General features: G+C 41.2%; 1 protein-coding gene across 1 annotated transcript in view; it reads left to right on the forward strand.

The window, feature by feature from the left end:
• The window catches only part of PI4K2A (phosphatidylinositol 4-kinase type 2 alpha), a 27586-nt gene extending 4999 nt beyond the window's left edge, over positions 1 to 22587 (forward strand). Inside the window, exons 2-9 of the mRNA XM_044662676.1 lie at positions 6771 to 6971; positions 12745 to 12876; positions 13358 to 13511; positions 14396 to 14457; positions 16587 to 16686; positions 17208 to 17341; positions 17911 to 17970; positions 19749 to 22587. Coding sequence (XP_044518611.1) covers positions 6771 to 6971; positions 12745 to 12876; positions 13358 to 13511; positions 14396 to 14457; positions 16587 to 16686; positions 17208 to 17341; positions 17911 to 17970; positions 19749 to 19910 — 1005 coding nt within the window. The 3' untranslated portion in view covers positions 19911 to 22587. The remainder of the gene's footprint in view (positions 1 to 6770; positions 6972 to 12744; positions 12877 to 13357; positions 13512 to 14395; positions 14458 to 16586; positions 16687 to 17207; positions 17342 to 17910; positions 17971 to 19748) is intronic.
• Positions 22588 to 23245: the final 658 nt, after the last annotated feature.

Raw genomic sequence — 23245 nt, forward strand, 5'->3', positions numbered from 1 at the left:
CCGGCCTGGGGCCGTCGCCTCCGGGCTCCCCGGGCCGGGACCGGGAGCGGCAGCCTCTGCTGGAGCGGTGCCCTGGCGGGGCGCGGGCCGCGGCGGTCCAGGCGCAGGCCCAGGCTGTGGCGGCCCAAGCTCAGGCCCTGGCGGCCCAGGCCCACGCGGCGGCGCAGGCGGCGCAGGCCCAGCGGGAGCGGAACGAGTTTCCGGACGACCCCGAGTTCGCCGAAGTGGTGCGGCTGGCCGAGCTGGCGAGCGAGCGCGGCATCTACCCCGAGCGCATCTACCAGGGCTCCAGCGGTAGCTACTTCGTCAAGGACCCCCAGGGGGTGAGCGCGGGGCTGGGGGCGGTGCGGGAGGCTGGGGCTAGAGGGGCCCGCTGCCTGGGAACCAAAGGAAACTCGTCGTGGGCAGACCGCTGGGGAACTTAGAACCAAATCAGAACCCAATTAGGACAGGAAGGAAACGAAAGAGGAAGCTGAGGTGTGGGGAGGCGGCTGACCAGGCTCATGATTTGAGGAGAATCACTTGCCAAGAGATGCTGCTATGCGATCCAGCAGCTTCCTTTGCTCCAGCCCACTGGAAGTATCTCGGTGACTAATCCCCAGGCAGAGGTTTCGGCCCGATCTTTTCCTTTGTGTCCAAAAACCTGAGGAGTTCATTGAAGTCAGGTGAGCATTCTGAGGCCCTGAATGTCCATTTCAGACTCTGGAGCTGATCCATACCAATAATGATACCTGAAAGCTGAGGGATCCAAGTCACCTCTCGAGCATGTTTGCAAGTGCCGACCACTGAGTGGGTGGCCTTGGCAGTGAAAGTGGTTGTCCTGCTTTTTGCTCAGTTCTCCTGGAAACTGATGCAACTCTTTCTTACAGTCCTTAATGGAGAAAGCATAGGGCTGTCAGGCGTCTTCCTCTTCTCTCTTTCAAACAGAGAGTTTCTAATTTTTGTCCCATTAGGCAAGTTCCAGATTTTATTTAAGCCTACAGACTGTATGTAGGAGGAGAATATCTGTCCACAACTTTTGCTTACTTTTGGAAAATAAACAGTAATTTAGGCCATTTGATTTAAATCATATCAGAGGTGTCATTGATAAAAACAGTGTGTTCAGCTCTTTCCTTAAAAACCTCTCAAGAAAATCTGACCTCGGATACTTCCTAGCAGTGTGACCCTGGGCAAATCACTTAACCCCCATTGCCTAGCCCATACCACTCTTCTGCCTTGTAACCAATACACATGATCTATTCTAAGATGGAAAAAAAGCCTCACAAGAATTAATTCAAAATGACTTAAGAAAAAAAAATTTCTTCTCCGTTATTAATAAAATTGGGGCTGGCACATTTCAAACTCTGGTACTACAATGGTACATACTTCATTTGAAAGGTTCCGAGCAATTTTGTTCTGAGGCTTAGATGTAAATATATATGACTGCCATGTTGGGTGGCCTAATTATTCTGGTCATTTATCTGGCACACTTATTCACCTAGAGATTTGTAGAGGCCTTGCCCAAGCAATCTGAGAATTCCTTTGTAATTTATAGAAGTGAGTGATTACCAAGAAAATAATCTGTTTGAGGTAGCAGAATTAATAGCATAACCTTAGATAGATAGTCATTTCTGAGTAATGTTAATAAATTTGTACTTTTACATTTGAAAGTAGCAGGAAAATCAAAGTGATTGACCTCTTCAAAAGGAATAGTTTACTGCTTTGAAAAATAATCAACAGCATACTATGTGCCAGACCTTTTGCTGAGCATGAAGGTGAAGATAATAAGCTTTTATATAGTCCCTACTATGTGCCAGGCACTGTGCTAAATGCTTTACAAATATTACCTCATTTGATCCTCTCGACAACCCTGGGAAATAGGTGTTCTTATTCCCATTTTACAGTTGAAGAAAATTGAGACAGGTGGAGGTTAAGTGACTTGCTCAGAGTACACAGCTAGAAAAGATTTGAGGCCAGATTTGAACTGGAGTCTTTCTGATTTCAGACTCAGACTATCTACTGAGCCATCTAGCTGCCTCTATAATAACTGAGAGTACAAATTCAAAGTATAAAATGGTCTGACCCTATTCATAAGGAGCTTATACTCTAAAGGAGATATCCAGGAATCTAGGTAGCAATAAGATAATATTATCCCAATTTTTAAAAATTTTGGTCTGATTTCTTCTTTTCTTTTCCCCCCATGATTTCTTCCCTTTTGGGAATTCCCTGTGTGGAAGCCATAGTTGTCTGGAACTCTGAGAAGTTAAATGACTTAGAATGCTAAGATCACAGATTTAGAGCTGGATAAGACTTCAAATGCCATGTACATCTAGTTCAACCCTTTTGTTTTTCTGATGAGAAATCTGAGGCCCAGAGAAATTAAATGACTTGCATAAAGCATGTATCAGAAAGAAGACATGAGCCTCGTGTCTTCCTTTTTTGAGTACTAATCCTCTGGTCACTGTGCCATACTACCTTTCCCTTATTCCTTATGTCTTTGTTATTTGGAAAAAAGATTGAGATCTAAGAGCTAACAAATTATTTTTTAAGATTTTGTTACTCTTTTTTGTTGTTTGTGAGAGGTAACCTGAGAATACTTCTAGGTGGCAGAGGAAGCAGGAGAAAGATTTTGTTTATTTTTTTTTAACACTATTATAGTTCTAATGGAAATGAGCCGGGTCAGCTGAGAAAATGATCTGGTGCTCTGACAGAGGAGGTGGAAGTAATGTGATCTATTTATTTGGCCTGGTAGATAAATGGACTGTTACCTTTGTACCTGAGCTACAGAGTCAAGAGACCTTGCCTGGGAAGGTTTCATAATGACATAGAGCAGTGATGGCAAACTGTTTAAAGACAGTGCAGGGCCCCACTCCCCAGACTGAGTGCTATGCTCCCTCCTTCCCCCACCCCCCCACCCCATGCTGGGTATGCCCCACCCCACCTTACCCCACACAGGGGAGGGAGAAAGCACTCCCATTAGGCTGCTGGATGGAGGGGTGGGTGAAGTGAGAAATGTCCTTAGTGAGTGTAGAGAGGGGCAGGGGAGTGGTCTAAGCTCTCCTTTCCCCTCCAGCTCTGCTGCTGGTAAGCTACTGACCTTAGCCCTCTGAGCATTCCCATTGGCTGCTGGGCAGAGGGGCAGGTGATGTGAAAAAAATGTCACCAGGCATGGGGGAGAGGAGGAGGGGAGCAGCTCTACCTGAGTCCCTCTGCCTTTCTAGTAATGAACTTGAGGGGTGGGTGGAGTGCCCACAGAAAGTGCTCTGCATGCCATCTTTGGCACCTGTGCCATAGGCTCGCCATCACTGACCTAGAGAAACTAGGAACATTCTTACACTCTGTTTGAAGAGAATACCAAAGCAGACATACATGTGCATGTATATATGTCTAATAAACACATGAATACTATCATGCCATTCTTCACAGAGTAAATGTGGCATCCACTAAAATGATACTTGTCAGTTGCTTATTGGTGAGTCTTGAAGGTCTACAGATCTGAGGAAGTATGGTGCAGTGGAGAGAGTACTGGATTTAGAGACAAAGGACCTGGTTTTGAATTCTACTTCTGCTACTTAGTAGCCATGTGACTTTTGGCAAGTCACTAAATGTCTCTAGACTTCTGTAAAATGAAAGGATTGGGCAAGTTGATCTCCAAGTTCCTTTCCAGTAATAACTCTGATCCTTTGATTTGCTTTTACTTGTGCATATTGTGTGTGTATGAGAGAGAGAGAGAGAGATAACTTAGTAACAATAATTCTTTGAAACCATGAAGGTTGGCTTCTACAGTAGGAGGGTAATCTTTGATATGGTAGTGTTTACATCATTTACAATGAAGCATCATTTACAGTGATGTTGACCTTTGTTGTGTTATTTTCTTTTAAGTAGAAATGTTTAGTCCTTAGTAGCTCCTGTTTTCTTGAAGTCCCAACTGGTATGAATAACTTGGTCTCCATTTCACAGGGGCCTAACTTAATAGATTCCTTGTATCCTAGGCAAATTGCAGAAAAGTTATTAAGCCATCACTTCCCTGAGTTGGTAGGTTCTAAACTTTGAGTTACCTGGGGCTGTTTTGATGATATTAAATGTAGCTCAAGATGGGTCCAGAGATACTCAGAGTCACACTAGTGTTTTACTGTTAAGTCTCAACCAGCTTCTAACCTAGAGAACTGGGGTGGTTGGATGTGGAGTAGACAACATGAAGAAGGGAATTTTCCTTTGACAGATGTATAGTAAGGGAGTACTAATGAGTCTTTTTTCCTTATACCTAATACTGGATACACAGTTAATTCTGGGGAACAGATACCAGCAGTGTGCCAGGCAGTATGTATGCTGGGTACTAGAGAAAACACAGACAGAAATGAAATAGTCCCAGCCTTGAAGCAGCTTATATTCTCCTGAAGGAGAGAACATTAAGTTCACAGTTGAAATTCAAAATACTTATAAAGTAAATACAACATTTTTGGGATAAGGAGAAAGGAAATGCTAACAGTTACAGAATCAGGAAGGGTCTTCAGTAATAAGTTGAATTTGAGCTGAGCCTTGAATGGGGTGAGGGAATCCAGGAAGTAGAGATGAGGAGGGAGAATATTCCAGGCTTGGAGAAAAGAGTGTGCAAAGACATGGAAACAGGATAAATGTCATGTGTAGGTAACAACAAGAAGACCAGTTTGGCCAGAATAGTGAGTGTATGAATAGGAAGTCAGTTTGGAAAGATAGGTTGAAGATAGATTAAGAAAGGCATTACATTTGTATAAAAAGTTATGTGTTCCTTTTAGTTTTTTAGGACAGATGAATTTTTTGGAGGGTAGAAAAGCTTTATGCCCCTTCTACCTTCCCAAATTCTGGTTCAACTTTGTTTTCTACAGGAATTGCTTCTGTGACCCTGTAGCCTTTGATGGTGTTAGATACTTTACCAACTGTAGTGTGACTGGTTGTCTGTTACAAGGGTTATCTGTTTCATTATCTATATGTTTTCTGCTATCATCTCTTCCCCAGGAAATGACATAGACTTGAAAAAATCTCGTGACTTAGACTAGGTTGGGAGGGTGAGGGAAAGAGAAAGAATCATATGATTTGACAGTGAATCATTGTGTTAGAAGGCTAAGTCAGCATATTACTTTTTTTCCCCTTTTGAACTGAGACCTTGACGAAGAAGGATTGAAGCAAATGCAAAAACAACTTCACAATGTTGAAGAACTCATAGGGTCATCCACAGTGAGAGAAGCATGATGGCTTGAAAAATAAGTAGCTTACCAAGTGGTAGATGTATAGCAAGAAGCACTTCTAAGCTTCCAAGAGCCCTGGAGCACTGGTTCCACATGACTATAAGAAATGGATTTGATCTTCACTGGGGCCTAATAATAGGTTTCTTCAGTCACTATTGTGGTTCCTTCTTAGAATGTTTCCATTGTTGTCACTTTAAAAAGGTCTCACTCCCTTCCCTCCCCCTGATTTAATGCCCTTAGGAGGGAGTAATCAGACTGTAAAGGGAAGTTAGCTAAGAGAGGAATTTTTATTAATTTCATTAAGAGATACCTTGGTTATTTTGGTTTAATATATGCTGAATCCACACCTAATTGATAATAACTTCTATGAGATTTGGAACTCAAGACTTGGTAATCAAACTATTAGCAAGTCTTGAGTTCCAAATCTCATAGAAGTTATTATCAATTAGGTGTGAGGGAGCTATATTGGATTATCAAAAGAGAGTATCTCCTTGACTACTGTACTTTCTAGATTTTGCCTTCTATGGAGGTAAATAATTTTGCCTTGTGGTTTGGAAAATCTTATAGGTAAAGGTAATGAATAGGTTAGAAATAGTTAAAATGATTTGTAACCAAGATGTAGAAAGTAAGAAAATTCTTTCCAGAGTTCTAGTTACATGAATAAAGTTGGTTGAAGGTCCATGTGTTTTAAAGACAAAGTTGTTATTTTCTTTTTTCTTTTATTGTTTAAAAAAATTAAGTTTATTTAATTAATTAATTTAGAATATTTTTACATGGTTACATGATTCATGTTCTTTCCCTCCCCTCCTCCTACCCCCTTCCATAGCCAGTGAGCAGTTCCATTGGGTTTTACATGTATCATTGATCAAGACCTATTTCCATATTATTAATATTTGCAGTAGAGTGATCATTTAGAGTCAACATCCCCAATCACATCCCTATCAAACCATAAGATCAAGCAATTGTTTTTCTTCTGTGTTTCTACTCCCACAGTTCTTTCTCTGGATATGGATAGAGTTCTTTCTCATAAATCCCTCAGAATTGTCCTGAATCATTGCATTGCTGCTAGTAGAGAAGTCCATTACATTCGATTGTGCCCAGTGTATCAGTCTCTGTGTATAGAGTTCTTCTGGCTCTGTTCCTTTCACTCTGCATCACTTCCTGGAGGTTGTTCCAGTACACATGGAATTACTCCAGTTCATCATTCCTTTGAGCACAATAGTATTCCATCACCAACAGATAACCACAATTTGTTCAGCCATTCCTCAATTGAAGGACATCCCCTCATTTTCCAATTTTTTGCCACCACAAAGGGCATGGCTATAAATATTTTTGCACACATATTTTTCCTTATTATTTCTTTGGGGTACACATCCAACAGTGATATGGCTGGATCAAAGGGTAGGCAGTCTTTTAAAGCCCTTTGTGCATAGTTCCAAATTGCCTTCCAGAATGGTTGGATCAGTTCACAAAAGTTGTTATTTTCTATGGAATTGGGATTATTCTTTATTTTCCTGTCCATTTTTATTTCTTCTTTTCTATCATCCCTCTCTCTTTTCCATGTAGAAAATCATTGGTGTCTTCAAACCCAAGAATGAAGAGCCATATGGACACCTTAACCCCAAGTGGACCAAATGGTTACAGAAGTTGTGCTGTCCCTGCTGCTTTGGCCGTGATTGTCTTGTCCTCAATCAGGGTTATCTCTCAGAGGCAGGAGCCAGTTTGGTGGACCAAAAACTGGAACTCAATATTGTACCCCGTACCAAGGTAAGTTAGCTCTGGTAATATCTAAAAGTCCTTTGTTGGTTCATGGTGTCATAAATCCCAATTTTTTGGGATTTTGCAGAAGGATCATTAGGCCTACTCTAAGGGCCATCCCACCCCAGAAGTTCCTGTGGTTCATTATTCTAAATCCCAGGAGAATAGAACTTGTATAGCTCCTATGACCATTTCAGAAATTCAGATATAGGCCAGAGTGTACCAGTTAATTGAGCTGTCAGGGTTATGCTGTGATCCAGAGGTCTTTTAGGACAAGGGAGTTGGGAGCAAGGTTTAGTTTATATTCAGTGATGGCAAATCTTTTAGAGATGGAGTGCCCCTCCCTCCCACCACATGCTGGGTAGGCCCCACCCCACCTTACCCCACACAGGGGAGGGAGAAAGCACTCCCATTAACTTGCTGGATGGAGGGGTGGGTGAATCAAGAAATGTCCTCATGAGTGTAGAGAAGGGGAAGGAAGTGGTCCAAGCTCTCCTCTCCCTTTCAGCTCTGCTGCTGGTAAGCTGCTGACCTTACCCACCTGAGTGCTCCCATTGGGTTGCTGGGTAGAGGGGCAGGTGATGTGAAAAAATGTCATCAGGCATGGTGGAGAGGAGGAGGGGAGCAGCTCCACCTGAGTCCCTCTGCCTTTCTAGTAATGAACTTGGAGGGTGGGGAGGGAGGGTGGCTGAGTCCACAGAGAGTGCTTTGCATGCCATCTTTCACACTTGTGCCATAGGTTTGCCATCACTGGTTTATATATATATATATATATCCCCTGAAAATTCCTTCTGAATTAATTGGGATCCTTGGTAAAGAGATGAGTCAAAGATTCTCTGGGGGGGTGAGAATTGTCTGGACTGGGAAGGGATTTCCAAGGACAGTTGTAGATCCAAACAAGTTCTTTGAATCCTATCTATTTTTTCCTTTTGAAATTTTTTTTTAACATTTATTAATATTCATTTTTGACATGAGCTGCTTCTATTATTGTTATTATTTTGCCATATTTATATATGTACACATGCACACTTTCCTTTTAGGAAACAAAAGTTTGAAACATTTAGTTTCATGTATGACATTTTGTATTTTGACATGGTTACATGATTCATGCTCCACCTTTCCCCTTCAACCCCCCCCCCCCCCCCCCTCCCCCCACCCATGGCAGCTCATAACTCATTTGGGTTATGATCCCTGCTCACCAGGAAAGTTCAGTAGCATTAAGGTTGGTGAGGAATAAATGACTATCTCTGGACCTTTCCATAAAATATGGGACTCACCTACACGGATGTGTTATTTGATCTTTGGAGTGCCAGACAAGGACACTTATTGTAAGTTTTTCTTTAAAATCTTATAGAGTGACAACTGCTTACCATAATGTAGAGTCCCTTCAGATGGGAGAATGTGGTGTAATCCATTGAAGTGGTCTTCAAACTTTATTTCATAGGCATCTAAGATTCATTCATTAATTCTACAAGCACTTACAACTTATAACTTAAGTTATGCTAATGTGCCAGGTTCTGTGCTATACCAGGGATACAGAATCAAAAACGAAATGTCCTGCCCTCAAGAAGCTTACACTTTTTTTGGAAGGTTACGGGAAACATTTGTGGAAATTTTTTGAAAGAAAATATTTTCATGATGGGCATGTTTAATGTATGTCTGAACTGCATCTCTAGGTCTCATCCTAATACCAATACCAAATGAAATTATTATAATACTTTACATTTGTTTAATGTTTTACAGTTTACAGAATACTGTCATATTCATTTCAATAGTCATTAGGCCCCTGCTATGTTTAAGACACTGGTAGCCCCTGGGAATTTGGGAAAAAAACAGGAGTCTGCCCCCAAAGAGCTTGCATTCTTTCATTTGATTTACAAATTCTTGTATGTCCTCCTTAGTATACCTAGTAGTGTTTCTTATAATGTTAGTACTCATATTTTTCTAACTTCTTTTTTCATAGAAATAATTAGATCTCCTTGCTAAGGATAGCATTTTTACCTATACCTTTGGTTTTATCCCCAGACCTTCTTGTCCTTTGCTCTAATAATCATCCTATTGTTTTAAAACATCTTTAGTCTTCCTCTCCACCTACAAACTTGCTCAGATCTCTTCTTGATTGTAAAAATAAAACAAAATCTCTTCCACTGACTCCTCTAATCTGCAATCTTCTCTCTGTCCCTACTTCTTGCCAAAATTCTAGTGAGTAGTCTTCTCTCACTACCTCTCATACTCTCACTAGCCACCCATTCTTGAATCCTTTCTATCTAGCTTTTATCCCTGTCCTTGTACTGAAACATCTTTTTCCATTGTCAATAATGATTTCCTTTCCCCCAAATCTGTAATCCTCTTTTCAATTCTTATTCTCTTTATAACATTGGACACTAGTTGACCACTGCATCCTAGATATTATCTTGGCCCATTGTGTCTCTGACATGACACTCTCATGGTTCTACCTTCATAACTGAACTTTATTTCTTTTTCTGGGTCTTCATCTTTCTACAGCTATATAGATGAAGGTATGCCCTTTGGTTCTGTCTTTGGTCTCCTTTTTTCTCTTTCTACTCTACTTGGGTAATTTTTTTTTTTAAACCCTTGCCTTCTGTCTTAGAATCAATACTGAGTATTGGTTCCAAGGTGAAAGAGTGGTAAGAGTTATAGGCAATGGGGATTAAGTGACTTGCCCAGGGTCACACAGCTAGGAAGTGTCTGAGGCCAGATTTGAACCTAGGACTTCATGTCTCTAGGCCTGACTCTACTGAGCCATCCAACTGCCCCCAACTACTGGGCATAATCATATACTCCCTATGGTTTCAGTTATTAGCTTGATGGAAATGACTCCCAAATGTATATTTCTGCCCCTCAACTTCTTTTCAGAAGAAATGAGGGCCGGAATTAGAGTTGGTACAATGGAAGTTGAAAGGGAATGTTGAGTGTGAGAAATATTGTAAAGGTAGACTTGTCAAATGATGCAATATGTAAGGTCAAAGAAAAAGAGTAGAAACAAAGATGATTGTGGTTTTACAATTAAAATATACAGATGTTTTCAATAGAAATAGGAAAGTTAAGGAAAATAGCAGGTTTTTAGAGGAAAGATGATGTGTTCTGTTTTCTGTTTCAGTTTTTCTGCTGGATATCTTTACTTGATGGCCCACTAGTATCTCAAACTTAACATCCTTGAAACTGAGCTCATTACTTCCCCTTGGACCTCTAACTTACCCTTTCTAACTTGATCTTGATTTCTGTTGATAGCATCATCATCTCCCAGATGCTTAGACTCTTAACCTGAGCTTCATCTTTGATTAGATTTGATTATTCCATAGTATATTACTCATCTATTTTCATGGAAAATATTTCATTGAAAAATGAACATTGAGTGTTTGTTGCAGCAACTCTGGTTGATTTTTGTATTCCTCCCCCCCCAAAAAAACACATATATTTACAGCTACTCCTGCAGCCCCTAGCTGATTTTCCAATTGTTCCTTCTCATGATTGCCTCAAATAATTTTCCTAATGAACCACTCTGACCACATCACTTTTCTGTTAAAAAATATTCATTGGCTCCTTGACTCATGCATTCAAGTCCTTCCCTAATCAAGCTCAACCCACCTTTCCAATTTTATTTCTCATAATTTGTGTTCTAGCTAAAACAAACAACCCTCCAATAGCTGCTGAGAGCCTAGAAATTGGAAGAGCCCTCAGTCACCAGAGCCTTTGGACAGGAGTCTATCGATCAGAACATGTCAGTGTGGAGCCTGGACCTGACCCATTGAATCCTTAAATAACAGCCTTTATATTCTTATCTGGATCTTAGCTGCCTGAATTCTACTTAGGTTTCATAGGACCGTGGGCTTAGAACTGGAAGGGAAATTAGAGATCATTTAGGCCTACCTCCTCATTTTCAAGGTAAGGAAACAGAACTAGAGATTAAGTAACTTGTCCATGGTGTGCATGGCAGAGCTAGTTCTTGAACTTAATTGGAACTCCAGTCTTCTTTGTACTATATCCATCTGCTTCTCAGGACCAGGAAGGGGAATAGTGTGCAATAGAGAGACTAAAAATAAAACCATGTGGGGGAGAGGATCAGCCATACATTGAGAGTTGAGAATTGGACCATCCTAGACTGACTGTGTAGCCTTAGATAAACCATTTTTTTCCTATTCATTCGTCTTAGGTTTTCAATCTGCAAGGCAGAGAAAATTAGAATTGCTTTAATTTCTAAATGCCTAATGTCACAGGAGAAGTAATAGAATATTTACAATATCTTTTTTTTTTTCATCCTTACCTTCTGTTTTAATATCAATTCAAAGACAGAAGAGTGGTAAGGGCAAAGCACTTGAGGTTAAATGACTTATTCAGGGTCACATAACTAGGAAGTGTCTATACCTACTTGCCCCTACAATGTACTTTATCTATTTTAAATTTTTTATTAAAATTTTTTTTCAATTATAAGTAGAAACAATTTTTGACAATTGTTTACATTTTGCGATTCAGAGTCTCTTTCTCACTCCCCTCTTTTGTGAGGCAGTAAATAATCTGATATAGGTTATATGAGTGCTTTCATGCAATATATATTTTTATATTCTCCATGTCATATGATATATACAATAAAAAAAAACAATGAAAGAAATGAAGAGAAGGATGACATGCTTTGATCTGCAATCAGATTCCAACAGTTCCTTCTTTGGCTAAGGATGGTGTGTTGTTGTTTTTTTTTTTTTTTAAACTTGAGTCCTTTGGAGTGATCTTGGAACCTTGTTTTGCTGATAATAGTTTGGTCCTTCACAGTTGATCATTGTATAATATTTCAATTACTGAATACACTGTTCTCCTGATTCTGCTCACTTCACTTTGCATCATTTCATATAAGCCTTTCCAGGTTTTTCTGAACTCATCCTGTTCATCATTTCTTATGGTGCAATAGTTTTCCATTACAACCATATACCATAGCTTGTCCAACCATTCCTCACTTGATGAACATTTCCCATTTTTTTTGCCATTAGAAAAAGAGCTGCTAAAAATATTTTTGTACCAGTAGGTCCTTTACTCCTATCTCTGATTTCTTTGGGATACAGATGCAGTAGTGGTATTACTGGGTCAAAGAGTATGAATAGTTTTATGGCCTGTTAGGCATGGTTCCATATTGCTCTCCAGAAAGTTGCATCATTTCACAATTCCACCAGCATTAGTGTCCCAATGTTCCCACATCTCCAACATTTATATTTTCCTTTTTGGTCATATTAGCCACTCTGATAGGTGTGAAATGGTATCTCAGAGTTGTTTTAATTTGCATTTCTCTAATCAGTAGTGATTTTTGGAGCATTTCCTCATATGACTATAGGTAGTTTTAATTTCTTTATCTGAGAAGTATCTGTTCATATCCTTTGACCATTTATCATTTGGGGAAAGCTTCGTACTCTTATAAATCTGGCTTAGTTCCCTATATATTCGAGAAATAAGGTCTTTTTCAGAGGCAATGTACTTTAAAGGCACTTAGAGGAAATTTTTTTTTTTGTCATTAACTTGGCCTCAGACATTTATATGCATAAATTCATTCATTGTGGGTTTTTTTTTTCCTTAGAGGAACTACCATATCTGACATTGGAAGAGCTAGAATGCCCTGCAATGTCTTATTATAAATAAATGCTTCATCCTTATCCAGAATGATGATATTCTTCTCTGATATATAATTTTATGGGATAGTTTTGAGCTGTTGTTAGTATCCAAGGAGTCTCTGGGATCAGATTGTCCTCTAAGTGGGTCTCTTGTCTTTCTCCTTTAGGTAGTATACCTGGCCAGTGAGACCTTCAACTACAGTGCCATTGACCGAGTGAAGTCCAGGGGGAAGCGACTCGCCTTAGAGAAAGTGCCAAAAGTCGGGCAGCGGTTTAACCGCATCGGGCTGCCACCCAAGGTAGAAGGCAAATTTAGCAACTTTTGTCATGTGTGTCAGAAACAGTCTGTAGGTGAGACGCTTTTTGATGGCCCAGCTGCTGGCTTTGCAGAGGTGTGTTCAGGTGTGCATGTGTGTTTTGGGGTTGGGGAGGGCATAGGGAACTTGTCTTGCTGTTCTGCTCACATTTTAGCTCTGTACAGCTTGAAACTTGGGAGAATGTTCATCTCGGGGTGTCTAAGTATGCTGTTGCCAACAGGCTCAACTGAGCCATCTAGGTAGGCTTTGCATGTTTTCTTAGGTAACCACTCTCATAACTCCCTTTTCCCACATTTTGAAAGAAATGAAATAGTGAAGAAAACTACTACTTTGGAAAGGTTGGCAACTTTTGGCATGTAGATTTTTCAGGACGTTAGTGGACATCAGGCCCTACCTGGAGATTCTGGAATTGAACTTCCCGAGAAATACTAATCTGGCTTCTGTCTTTCTTCACTGATCCCAGGTTGGTTCATTCCAGCTCTTTGTTGAGGGCTACAAGGATGCTGACTATTGGCTGCGACGATTTGAAGCAGATTCACTGCCTGAGAACACTAATCGTCAGCTGCTATTGCAGTTTGAGCGGTTGGTGGTACTAGATTACATCATCCGAAACACTGGTAAGTTACTATGGGGAGTCCTCTGTCACAGCACCCTGTATTATGCAGACATACAGACATTTATAGGGGTTGAAAACTCAATTATCTGATTAACCTATTTATATGATTGTGGATTGCTGAGAGTCTAAATGGGAGATCTTTTTCTTGAACTAAATTCTTCACCAGAATGAGTCAAGGAATTTCTAATGCAGTGTTTTTAGGCTATTTTCTTTTTTTCTTTTTTGTAAAACCCTACCTTTTGTCCTCGTAACAATTCTAAAGGCAGAAGGGTAAGGGCTGGGCAAATAGGGTTAAGTGATTTGCCATTGGTCACATAGCTAGGAAGTTTCTGAGGCCACACTTGAATTCAGGTCCTCCTGACTGTAAACCTGGCACTGTATCCACTGTGCCACCTAGTTGCCCCTTTAGGTTATTTTCTAAGGTCAGAGAGACTCTGTAACTGAATACTCACCCACTAGTGTTGTGACTTATGAGAAGGGCAGCTGTGTGTGTACAAATCATAACTTGAGAGGGTTACAAAAGAGAATTTCTGCCTCTTTTGAATATGGGTAGTAGCCTGTCATGTAAATGACATAGACTTATGCTTTATTGCTGAATTAAACTTGTTCCCCGACCTCCTCAGAGCTCATAAGTTATTACATTTTCAGCAGAGATTTTCTCTGCTAGAATGGTGGTATCAGTATCAGCTATCAGAGGTAAGAAGGCCCATAATTAGTATATGCCTCAGCAGGCTTCCCATCACCAGACAGAAGAGTCTTGTTTCCTTTTATTGATGTCATTCTGATGAATTCTAAGCAGTGACTTCAACCCCTGCCCATTTCTACTGAACTAGAGCTTGCCAGCATGCAGTTTTCCCTGCTGATCTCTGGTGTTTCTGCCCGCAGATAGAGGCAATGACAATTGGCTGATTAAATATGATTGTCCGATGGATAATTCCAGCTACCGGGTAAGTCTGAGAAGCCCCGGTAGAGAAAAGATCACTGAAGGGGATTCTCGGGCATGATATATGACCTTGTAAATGTATTGTTCCCATAGTAAGTTGCTAATAAGATCATTAAATACACAAGTGGAGATTAGATGGATAGGGATCTGGGTCATACTGGGCAGAAGGGAGCAGGACAGGGTAACTACTCTAATTCATTCTTTAAAACTTGCATGTGAAAATAATTTGTGTCTTGTTTACCTAATCACTCTTCTTCCTCATCCTGAATCCCCATTCTGGTTGCCTGTATACATTCTTTCCTGTATTAGCCAGTGACACATACCTTGGGTTGTTTGCCCAGGGTGAATATAGGATTTTGTTGTTACTTTATTGCTCTGCTATTCTTCTCCCACTGGCAACATGCCTCTATTGAGGTGAGGCTTAGGGGTTAGGGTCTGGCTTCTGCTTCTGCCAGACTGATTAGAGCACCCTATTGACAATCAGCTAGTCTACCCTGACAGCAGGTGCACTTCTGTGAGTGCTTTAGCTCTGTGTACCAGCAAGCTCATGGTGTAGCACCTCCTGTAAAAGAGCAGCTGGTTCTGCTCAGTGATTCTGTTCCCCAAACTGGAAATCAGCGTTGCCTTTGGAGCCAGTCTTGCACAGTGGGAACTGGGGAAAGTAGGCCAAGATTTCTTTCTTCTCTCTACATTTTCAGGATTCTCATTTCCTTTACTTTGGCACTTTTCATTACAGAAACATCCATCATATTTTCCTTATCTCTTTAGGGGAAGGTGGTGTGGTATTGTTAAAACAGTACTAGCCTGGTGGACTAAGAGACCTAGGTGCTTAATCCGGTGTAATTACTTGTGTAATAATTAAAATGGGTTTGACAGATATAAGAATTTAAAAAACTGTTATGGTCACCATTTGTAAAAATTAACTCTTAAGTCATAAGACTGTTAGCTTTAGTAGCTTTATTATAGCAAAATAGTGATAGTAAGAGAGGGAAATGTAGGAAGGAGGTAGAAAATATTGCCTACCTAAAATTACCGTAAGTCCAGATCTGAGTGCCTCCAGACCAAAAATGCGAATCTGAATGCAAACCTCAGCACGAGATTTTCTCTAGCTAGGCATTTCAACAATCAAAGATGGATGTCTAAGAGGCTGAGCTGCAAAGGGCAGTCTCTCATGCCAAGGAGGCAAGAGTCTCACCCAAGTAAGTGTTCTTCTTCAGCCCCAGTCTCCAGTATAGAAAGCTAGATCTTCACCAGAATTCAAAGTCCAAATCAGGAAGCCAAAATCCAAAGCTGCAAAAGACCTGAGCCGCCAAAAGTCTCTGAGCTTCTTGAGGCTAAGTTGTAAAAGAGAGGCTGAGGGTCCCAGAGGCTCCCACTTATACGCAGTTTTCTCCACCCATCAGCTCTCCTCAAATTTCTGGAATCAATCACAGCTCCAATTTGCCTAGCACTGTGGGGGTGGAGGGCAGTGCTTATGGTCTTTTAGGGTATGAATTTCCTTTTCTAGTAAAAATGTTAATGACTAAGTAAGTGTGAAAGTCGGGGGACTCCAAGTTCTTGATTGATTAACTTAAAATATACAAAGAGAGTTTAAATTCTCTTTCACACTTGCCTATTGTGGACCTAGGTCTGTAATTCTATTGGGTTTAGATTATTAGTCCCCCTCTCTTGGGAGGAAGAGTAGCTCTTAGATTGCTTACTGATTGTTTTCCAGGAATAAAAATACCTTAGAACCTTCAGAGTCACAGAGAAAATGTTGTAAGAATTTGGAACTATTACAAAAGAATAAATAAGGAGAAATAATTTGAAGAGAAAGAATGATGTCTAGGATGGATGAACTTAATAAAGGGAAAAAGCCACTTTTTTTTTGTTTGTTTTTAAACCCTTAACTTCTGTGTATTGGCTCCTTGGTAGAAGAGTGGTAAGGGTGGGCAATGGGGGTCAAGTGACTTGCCCAAGGTCACACAGCTGGGAAGTGTCTGAGGCCAGATTTGAACCTAGGACCTCCCTTCTCTAGGTCTGGCTCTCAATCCACTGAGCTACCCAGCTGCCCCGAAAAAGCCACTTTTACAAGAGACTGGCAGATTTTGGTAATGGGCATTCCTGTGTAATAAGCCTTCCCTTCTCCTCCAGGACACAGACTGGGTGGTGGTGAAGGAGCCTATTATCAAACTGGCTGCCATAGACAATGGACTGGCTTTCCCTCTGAAGCATCCTGACTCCTGGAGAGCATGTAAGTCCTAAGATCATGATGGTTCAGGATCTTCTTAGAAACCATAAATTTGAGTCATGTTCTCTCTTTAAACCAGCAAACTTTTCATATTATAGAAGCTATACTTAATTAGTTATGCAAGCTCTCCATTATTGTAATGTCTCTTCAGTCCAAAATTTTAATTTCCTGAAGGGCCTATGATTCTCTGGAATATTTGTGAAGTGCTATGTTCTCTTCTCCCACGTGAGTCTCAGGTGATAACTGTCCAACCATAATTGATAATCCTCTGAGAGGGGGTGGGAATTATTAGGTTGACCCCTACCATGTCTTTTTAGAAGACTCATATCCATGTAACAAACTTTTAGTTGGAATTCTCTGCTTTGGAGTTTAGTAAATCTTGTATATTTTACTTTTATGATATAAGTGTTATATAATGGAGACTTAGGCAATACTTCCTTGTAGTGTTTTTGTAGGCAGAGAACACAGATAAGCTAGAATGTTCCTAATTGTGAATTTTTACTTTTGTTCTTTCCTTCTTTCAGATCCTTTTTATTGGGCTTGGTTGCCCCAAGCCAAAATTCCATTTTCCCAGGAAATCAAAGACCTGATTCTTCCAAAGATATCTGACCCTAACTTCATCAAGGACCTGGAAGAGGACCTGTATGAGCTCTTCAAGGTCAGCCTTGGGAATTTTAACCATATTTAGATAGTGGAAAGGGAACAATTTGGCCCAGTTGGCTTCAGTGTAAGTGAAGAGGATGGAGATGACATGTGCTAAGTGTGACTTTTTAGTTTAGTAAGTTGATTAAGATTCTATCCTTCAGTCATCTCCATCCCTAGACTTAAACCCAAGAGGAGCAGAACTATAGAGAGTGGGAGGATTGGGAGGGCATGGGCCTTGATGCTACTTTTTTTAGAGTCAAAGCAGTAGTTATTACGGATAGCATTGGAGGCTTACACTTCACTTGGCACACTCAGCATGTTCACTGTGAGCAAAAATATCAAGGACCCTGCTGTCTTTGTTAACTAACTGAGTGACCTCAGTAAGTCATTTCCCCTTCTCTATGTTTCAGTTTTCCCATTTGTACATCAAAGAGTGCCCTAATCCTGGATTATTATTTGGCTTCACCAAAATGTATAAAGCTATTAATGAGTTTTCATTAATAAGTTTTCTAATTAGGAAAGGAGTTATACTACTTGGAATACAGCACTTGTGGGCTTCATCTCTTCCTATTTTTCTTGCAGAAAGATCCTGGCTTTGACAGGGGTCAATTTCACAAGCAAATTGCTGTTATGCGGGGACAGGTAGGCCAAAGACACCTTCCGAGGTCCACCTTATGATCTCTTTGGTATGATTAGCTATTGTCACTTTGGGCAAATGCATTTAGAAAGTATTTCCCAACATTTTTCAATTTGTGACTGGCCTGTTCATATGCTAGATAATGTAGGAAAAGAACTTGTGACCCACAGAGTCTAGCCATCTGTCCATGTGTACATCTTAATCCCAATGCCTCACATGCCAATTATTCCCCCTCTCTTTCAGCTATGGCTATAGCTTCCTTCACCTTCTATATATTGATCATAAATGAGCAAAGGTAACTGAAGAAATACAGGGGATATTATCATATACCAAGGAATATTTTTCAACTCAGCAGAGCATAGTTAAACATATGACTAACAAATAAGTGCTTATGTTTTGAGAAGCAATGGTATAAAGATTCTTTGGTGTCCTCTATGTAGAGAATGATCATAAATTCAGACTTTTGGAGCATAACAGATTTTCTAGCCACACTGATAACTATCCATACAGCTGTTTCTGACTTCAAAGCAATAGGTTTTTCAGGTAAAATAAAACCTTGGTTTTACTGATGTCTGCTTTTCCTTGGGAATAAGGTAGATATTAAAAGGACTATAAAATACTTTGTGATTGAGGTTAGTTAAGATTATATAAAGTTCTTAGAATTTTCCCAAACCATAAAAACCAAGCAAATTAGGTAAATTAATTCATTCCTAGTAAAAGCCCATATTGCTTCAGAAGAAAAGTTAACTCTGTAGGATCTTCCTCAGACTTGGAAGTAACATATGGCCTTTCCTTTGCCCTTTTTTTTTTTAATCCTTAACTTCTGTGTATTGGCTCTTAGGTGGAAGAGTGGTAAAGGTGGGCAATGGGGATCAAGTGACTTGCCCAGGGTCACACAGCTGGGAAGTGTCTGAGGTTGGATTTGAACCTAGGACCTCCCGTCTCTAGGCCTGACTCTCAATCCACTGAGCTACCCAGCTGCCCCCTTCCCTTGCCCTTTGACTTCTCCAATTGAAGCAGAAATGTTCCAAAGAAGATCATTTAAGATATTTCACTCCTAGACTTCTTAGTCCTTTGGCTTAAGAGGGCAGATGTTCTCTGTGGAAATCTTGGCCCCTAGCTGTTTGGTTTTGTTTTGTTTTGTTTTGTTTTAACCCATACCTTTTCTCTTAGAACCAATAATGTTGTATATTAATTCCAAAGCAGAAGAGCTTCAAGGGCTAGGCAGTGGGGGTTAAGTGACTTGTCCAGGGTCACACAGCTAGGAAGTATCTGAGGCCAGATTTGTACTCTGGACTAGATTTTCACTCAGAAATGACTGGAACTTTTTTTACCTTCTAATCATCCCAACCAGAGAAGAGAAATAATAGTAGTTTTGTGTGGACTTTGCCTTGTCTCTCTGAGATATACTTGCTAGCATGCCTGGCCTAGATCTGCACCTCTAGGGATCTAGATAGATAGTGTCAATAGAATGGGGAAAGGTGTGATGAGAGAACATGGGCTCTGGCACTTTTCTCTGTGTGGTCACAATGCTTAGTGCACTGCAAGTGCTTGGTAAATACAAATGTATTTTGTACAAATGTATCATGCATTCACGAAGGAAGGTTCCAGTAGAGAATGAAATCTCCTTCTCCTTATTAGGAGAGCATTGCCACCCAATGGAATATAAATTTTTTTCTCCTTTACATTGGTCTCTATGAGTTGATCTGGATGTTTCCCTTTTGATAAAGGCTAGCAGAAACTCTAGGCTTTTCTATTATCTACTTCTTTTCTTCTGTTACAGATCTTGAATCTAACTCAGGCCCTGAAAGACAATAAGAGCCCCCTCCACCTAGTCCAGATGCCACCTGTGATTGTGGAGACAGCCCGGTCCCACCAGCGGTCTGCCAGCGAGTCTTACACACAGAGCTTTCAGAGTCGGAAACCCTTCTTCTCCTGGTGGTAGCCCTGCAGGCACTTAGGTGCTGTCTCAGACTTGGGGACTGGGAGGGAGCCTGGGGTGCAGCTTTTGAGATAAGCCAGCGAAGCAGGTGGAATCATATACTTGAGAGCCCTTCCCCTCTCGTAGAGCCAAAGAGCTTTGCAAAATAGGGGGAGAACCACCACCAGACATACTGGGGCAGTCTTAGGCCCTGGTATTGCCTTTTACATTCTGGGTAAGGTCAGAATTCTACAGGAGAATGGGAGAGGCACTAGGGAAGGAGCACCTGATTTAATTTTTTGCCCAGCTGCAGGTTTTGAAATGCACCATTGCAGACACCTTACTCTATTGCAGTACCCTATCACTTGTTATATTTTGCATCAGGAAACAAATCCACAAACTCTTAGCAGCAAAATCCTGGTAGAATATTATCCCTTAAAAACATCACAACAATGATACCAGTTCAGAAATGACCTTATATGAATTCAGGAGACTAGGCGCCCTGTGTGCTTTTGCCCCATGTCCATGGGGGTGAGAGATTGTGTGCCAGTGCACCAAAGTGGATAATACTCTGATTGAGACCTTGAGCTGAAAATTTATACCTTTCATTTTAATTTTTGCTTGGTCTTCTCTTTTCCACCAGACCCCACTAGAAAGCCCCCTCTGCTCCCTTTCCATCTCACCAGTGGGATAAAATCTGCTTCCAGATCTACTGACAAATTTGTGCTTTTACTTTTACAAAGTCTATTTTAACTCTAGTCTCTTCAGCAGCTTTGTCCAAGCTCATATAAGCCCTGCTAGCACTTAGCTCCTGCTCAGGCTTGCTGTGCAGTTGTGACTCAAGCAGAGGCCATCAATGGTTAGACCTTGCCCTTTGAATCAGGAGGCACATTCCCAGCATGCGGCTTTCCACATGGCCTCATGTGCTTTCTGGGAGCTATAGTTGACTTGCCTGTGTGGCCTGCTCAAACTTCATGGTCCTTGCTTTGACTGGTCTGTCACCTTCTCCATACTTCTGTCTCATCCCCTTTCCCAAGTGTTTGGCCCCAGCAACTAGGCTTCCCTTCCCTCTGTGAGCTTCAGTCTCAGTCCAAATTTGTTCTTAGACTTTTAAGTTCTTTCCCAGCTCTTTTCTCAGAGGAATCCTTGAGAAATCTTTATATCCTGCCATTTGCCTCACTTCACCTGCATTTCATGCTTGGCCTTGGCTGTTAGCAGCATACAAGCTTAAGTTCCTCTTTTTACAGGCTGCTAGTGCCTGGCCCACCCCACTGTCCTGCTTCTGTTGTCCCCTCCTGAGGGAGAAGGTATGAAGGTACAAGAAACAAAATATGAATTTTATTTTAATTCTTCATTGTTTTCATTATATGATGTGCTTTTCAGGGTGAGAAGATGGGAAGTCAGTGTTGGTAACATTTTTGCCTTCCATTTCTTTCCCTCTATTAAGCAGTTCTCCCCATGCTTTTTAAGTAAGCAGGCCCCAAAGGAAGGAGTCCTTTACTGCCTACCCCAATTCCCCCATCCTGCTGCTTGCAGCAGTCTGCCTTCATGTGGTCATTTCCCCAACTTCAGCCCCTGCCCAGGCCTAGATTCCCTTTCAGGCAAAGGCTCTTTGATGGTGGAGTAGAGTGGAGTAGAGATAACCATGCACCAGTTTACTTTTTTTTCTTTCTGAGGATGGCACACCATACTACTAGAACTATGGGGCTTCGGTACCCTCCCTGTGACGAATGGCTGAATTAGCCTGGCAAAGAAACTATCTTGATGGTTTAACCAGTAACCAAAGAAGAGAGTGCTTTCAGCCTGTCCAGTTTCTTCTTCCTCAGAGGCAAGGCAGTGGTGGAGATCACCTTTCTTCTCCTTGGCTTTTGTGTTCTAGGAAGGACAAACCTGCCATAGGATTTTTGCTCTCTATTAGGAAGAGTACGTAAGTCCACTCTGCATGACCCCAAGGACAGGGACAACCTAGCTCTCTAGCACTGACAATCCCAATCAGCGATCCTGTCCTGATTCTCAGGCAGGATGACATGCATTTGAAAATAAGTGACCTACACTGCAGAGGCAGGTGATTCCCATAGAGACTAGAGGTCTCTATTACTGACTTGCCCAATTCTGTGGAAACTAGAACCAAGCTCCAAACTCCCTACAAGTACAAAGGCCTTTTGGAGGAAAGTGAGCTTTGCTTATAGTGTGTATATGTTTATAGATACACATATATATGTAAAGTTCCCTCCCCACCCACATCTGCTCTTCCCCGCAACCCCCAAGGATGGGGAGAGCCTTTGAAGTTTTAAGATAGGGATGGTTAAATCCTTACATTGTTTCTCCTGTTTAAGATTAGCAGAGGATCAGAAGGAAAGTGAGCCTTGGGAAGGAGTTAGTTCCTGTCCCCTAGCAGTGATATGAATGTAGGGTCTCTTTTCCCAGCCCCTAGTGATTATAAGTCTTGGAGGCCGAATTCAGGTTGCTCTGAATAGACTGGAAGGAACCAGAGATAAAGCAGGAGACTTCTGAATAGCATGGAGCAAACTCACTCTTTTTTGCTGTCAGGGGGCTTCCCCATCCCAGCACTGAGGAAAGAAATGGAGTCCTGGTTACTGTGATTGCTGCTGCCCCCATGTATTGTTCTAATGCACTGTAGAAACTGTATGTAATGTATTTATAACAATGCAAATGTACAAATAACATGAATTCAATTCCAGCCTTCCTTGCCTGAATTTCTTAGTAGGAGGAAGATTATGTTTTTAGGGCAAAAAGGGCAAATGTTCTTGAACCTTTGGCTGTTTCTAGCCAAGATCAGCTTTTTAAAAGTAGTAGATAAGCACCTGAAGCAGGAAAAGCAAAATGCTGAAGACTACTTTAGCTTCATTTCTGACCGCTAGAGGGAACCTTACTCAGGGTGAACGTGTGCCTGGTAGGCACTTGACCAGTAGTGAGCCACGTGTCCTCCCACAGAGGATATTGTGGCAGATGGGATAGAGGTGGCCTGGGTGAAAACATGTATGCTTACGTGTACATGGAATCTTTCTTAGAAAGGGGTGATAAACCCTCGACCTCTTGGGTGATGTTTTCCAATGGAAATCTGGGGGAGGGCAGATTTGGGAGAAGTTATTGAGCTCACCACTCCAAGATGGTCAGTCATATAAAGCTCTTCCTGGTCAGTAGTTGTTCTTTTAGCGCACTCCTGCTTTCAGCAAGGTGTGTCTCCCTTTGTCTGTGGACAGAAATAGCTGCCATTTATCATTGGTCACACACACCAGTTGAAATGGGAAAGAAAGGTGAATTGGGGCCTTCTGTTCCTGACTTCTAGATAACAGAATTGAGTCCCTTTACATGAAATACCAGGTTTGCTTGTGAAG

The sequence above is a fragment of the Gracilinanus agilis genome, chromosome 2, assembly GCF_016433145.1.
Source record: "Gracilinanus agilis isolate LMUSP501 chromosome 2, AgileGrace, whole genome shotgun sequence".
NCBI classification, from domain to species: domain Eukaryota; kingdom Metazoa; phylum Chordata; class Mammalia; order Didelphimorphia; family Didelphidae; genus Gracilinanus; species Gracilinanus agilis.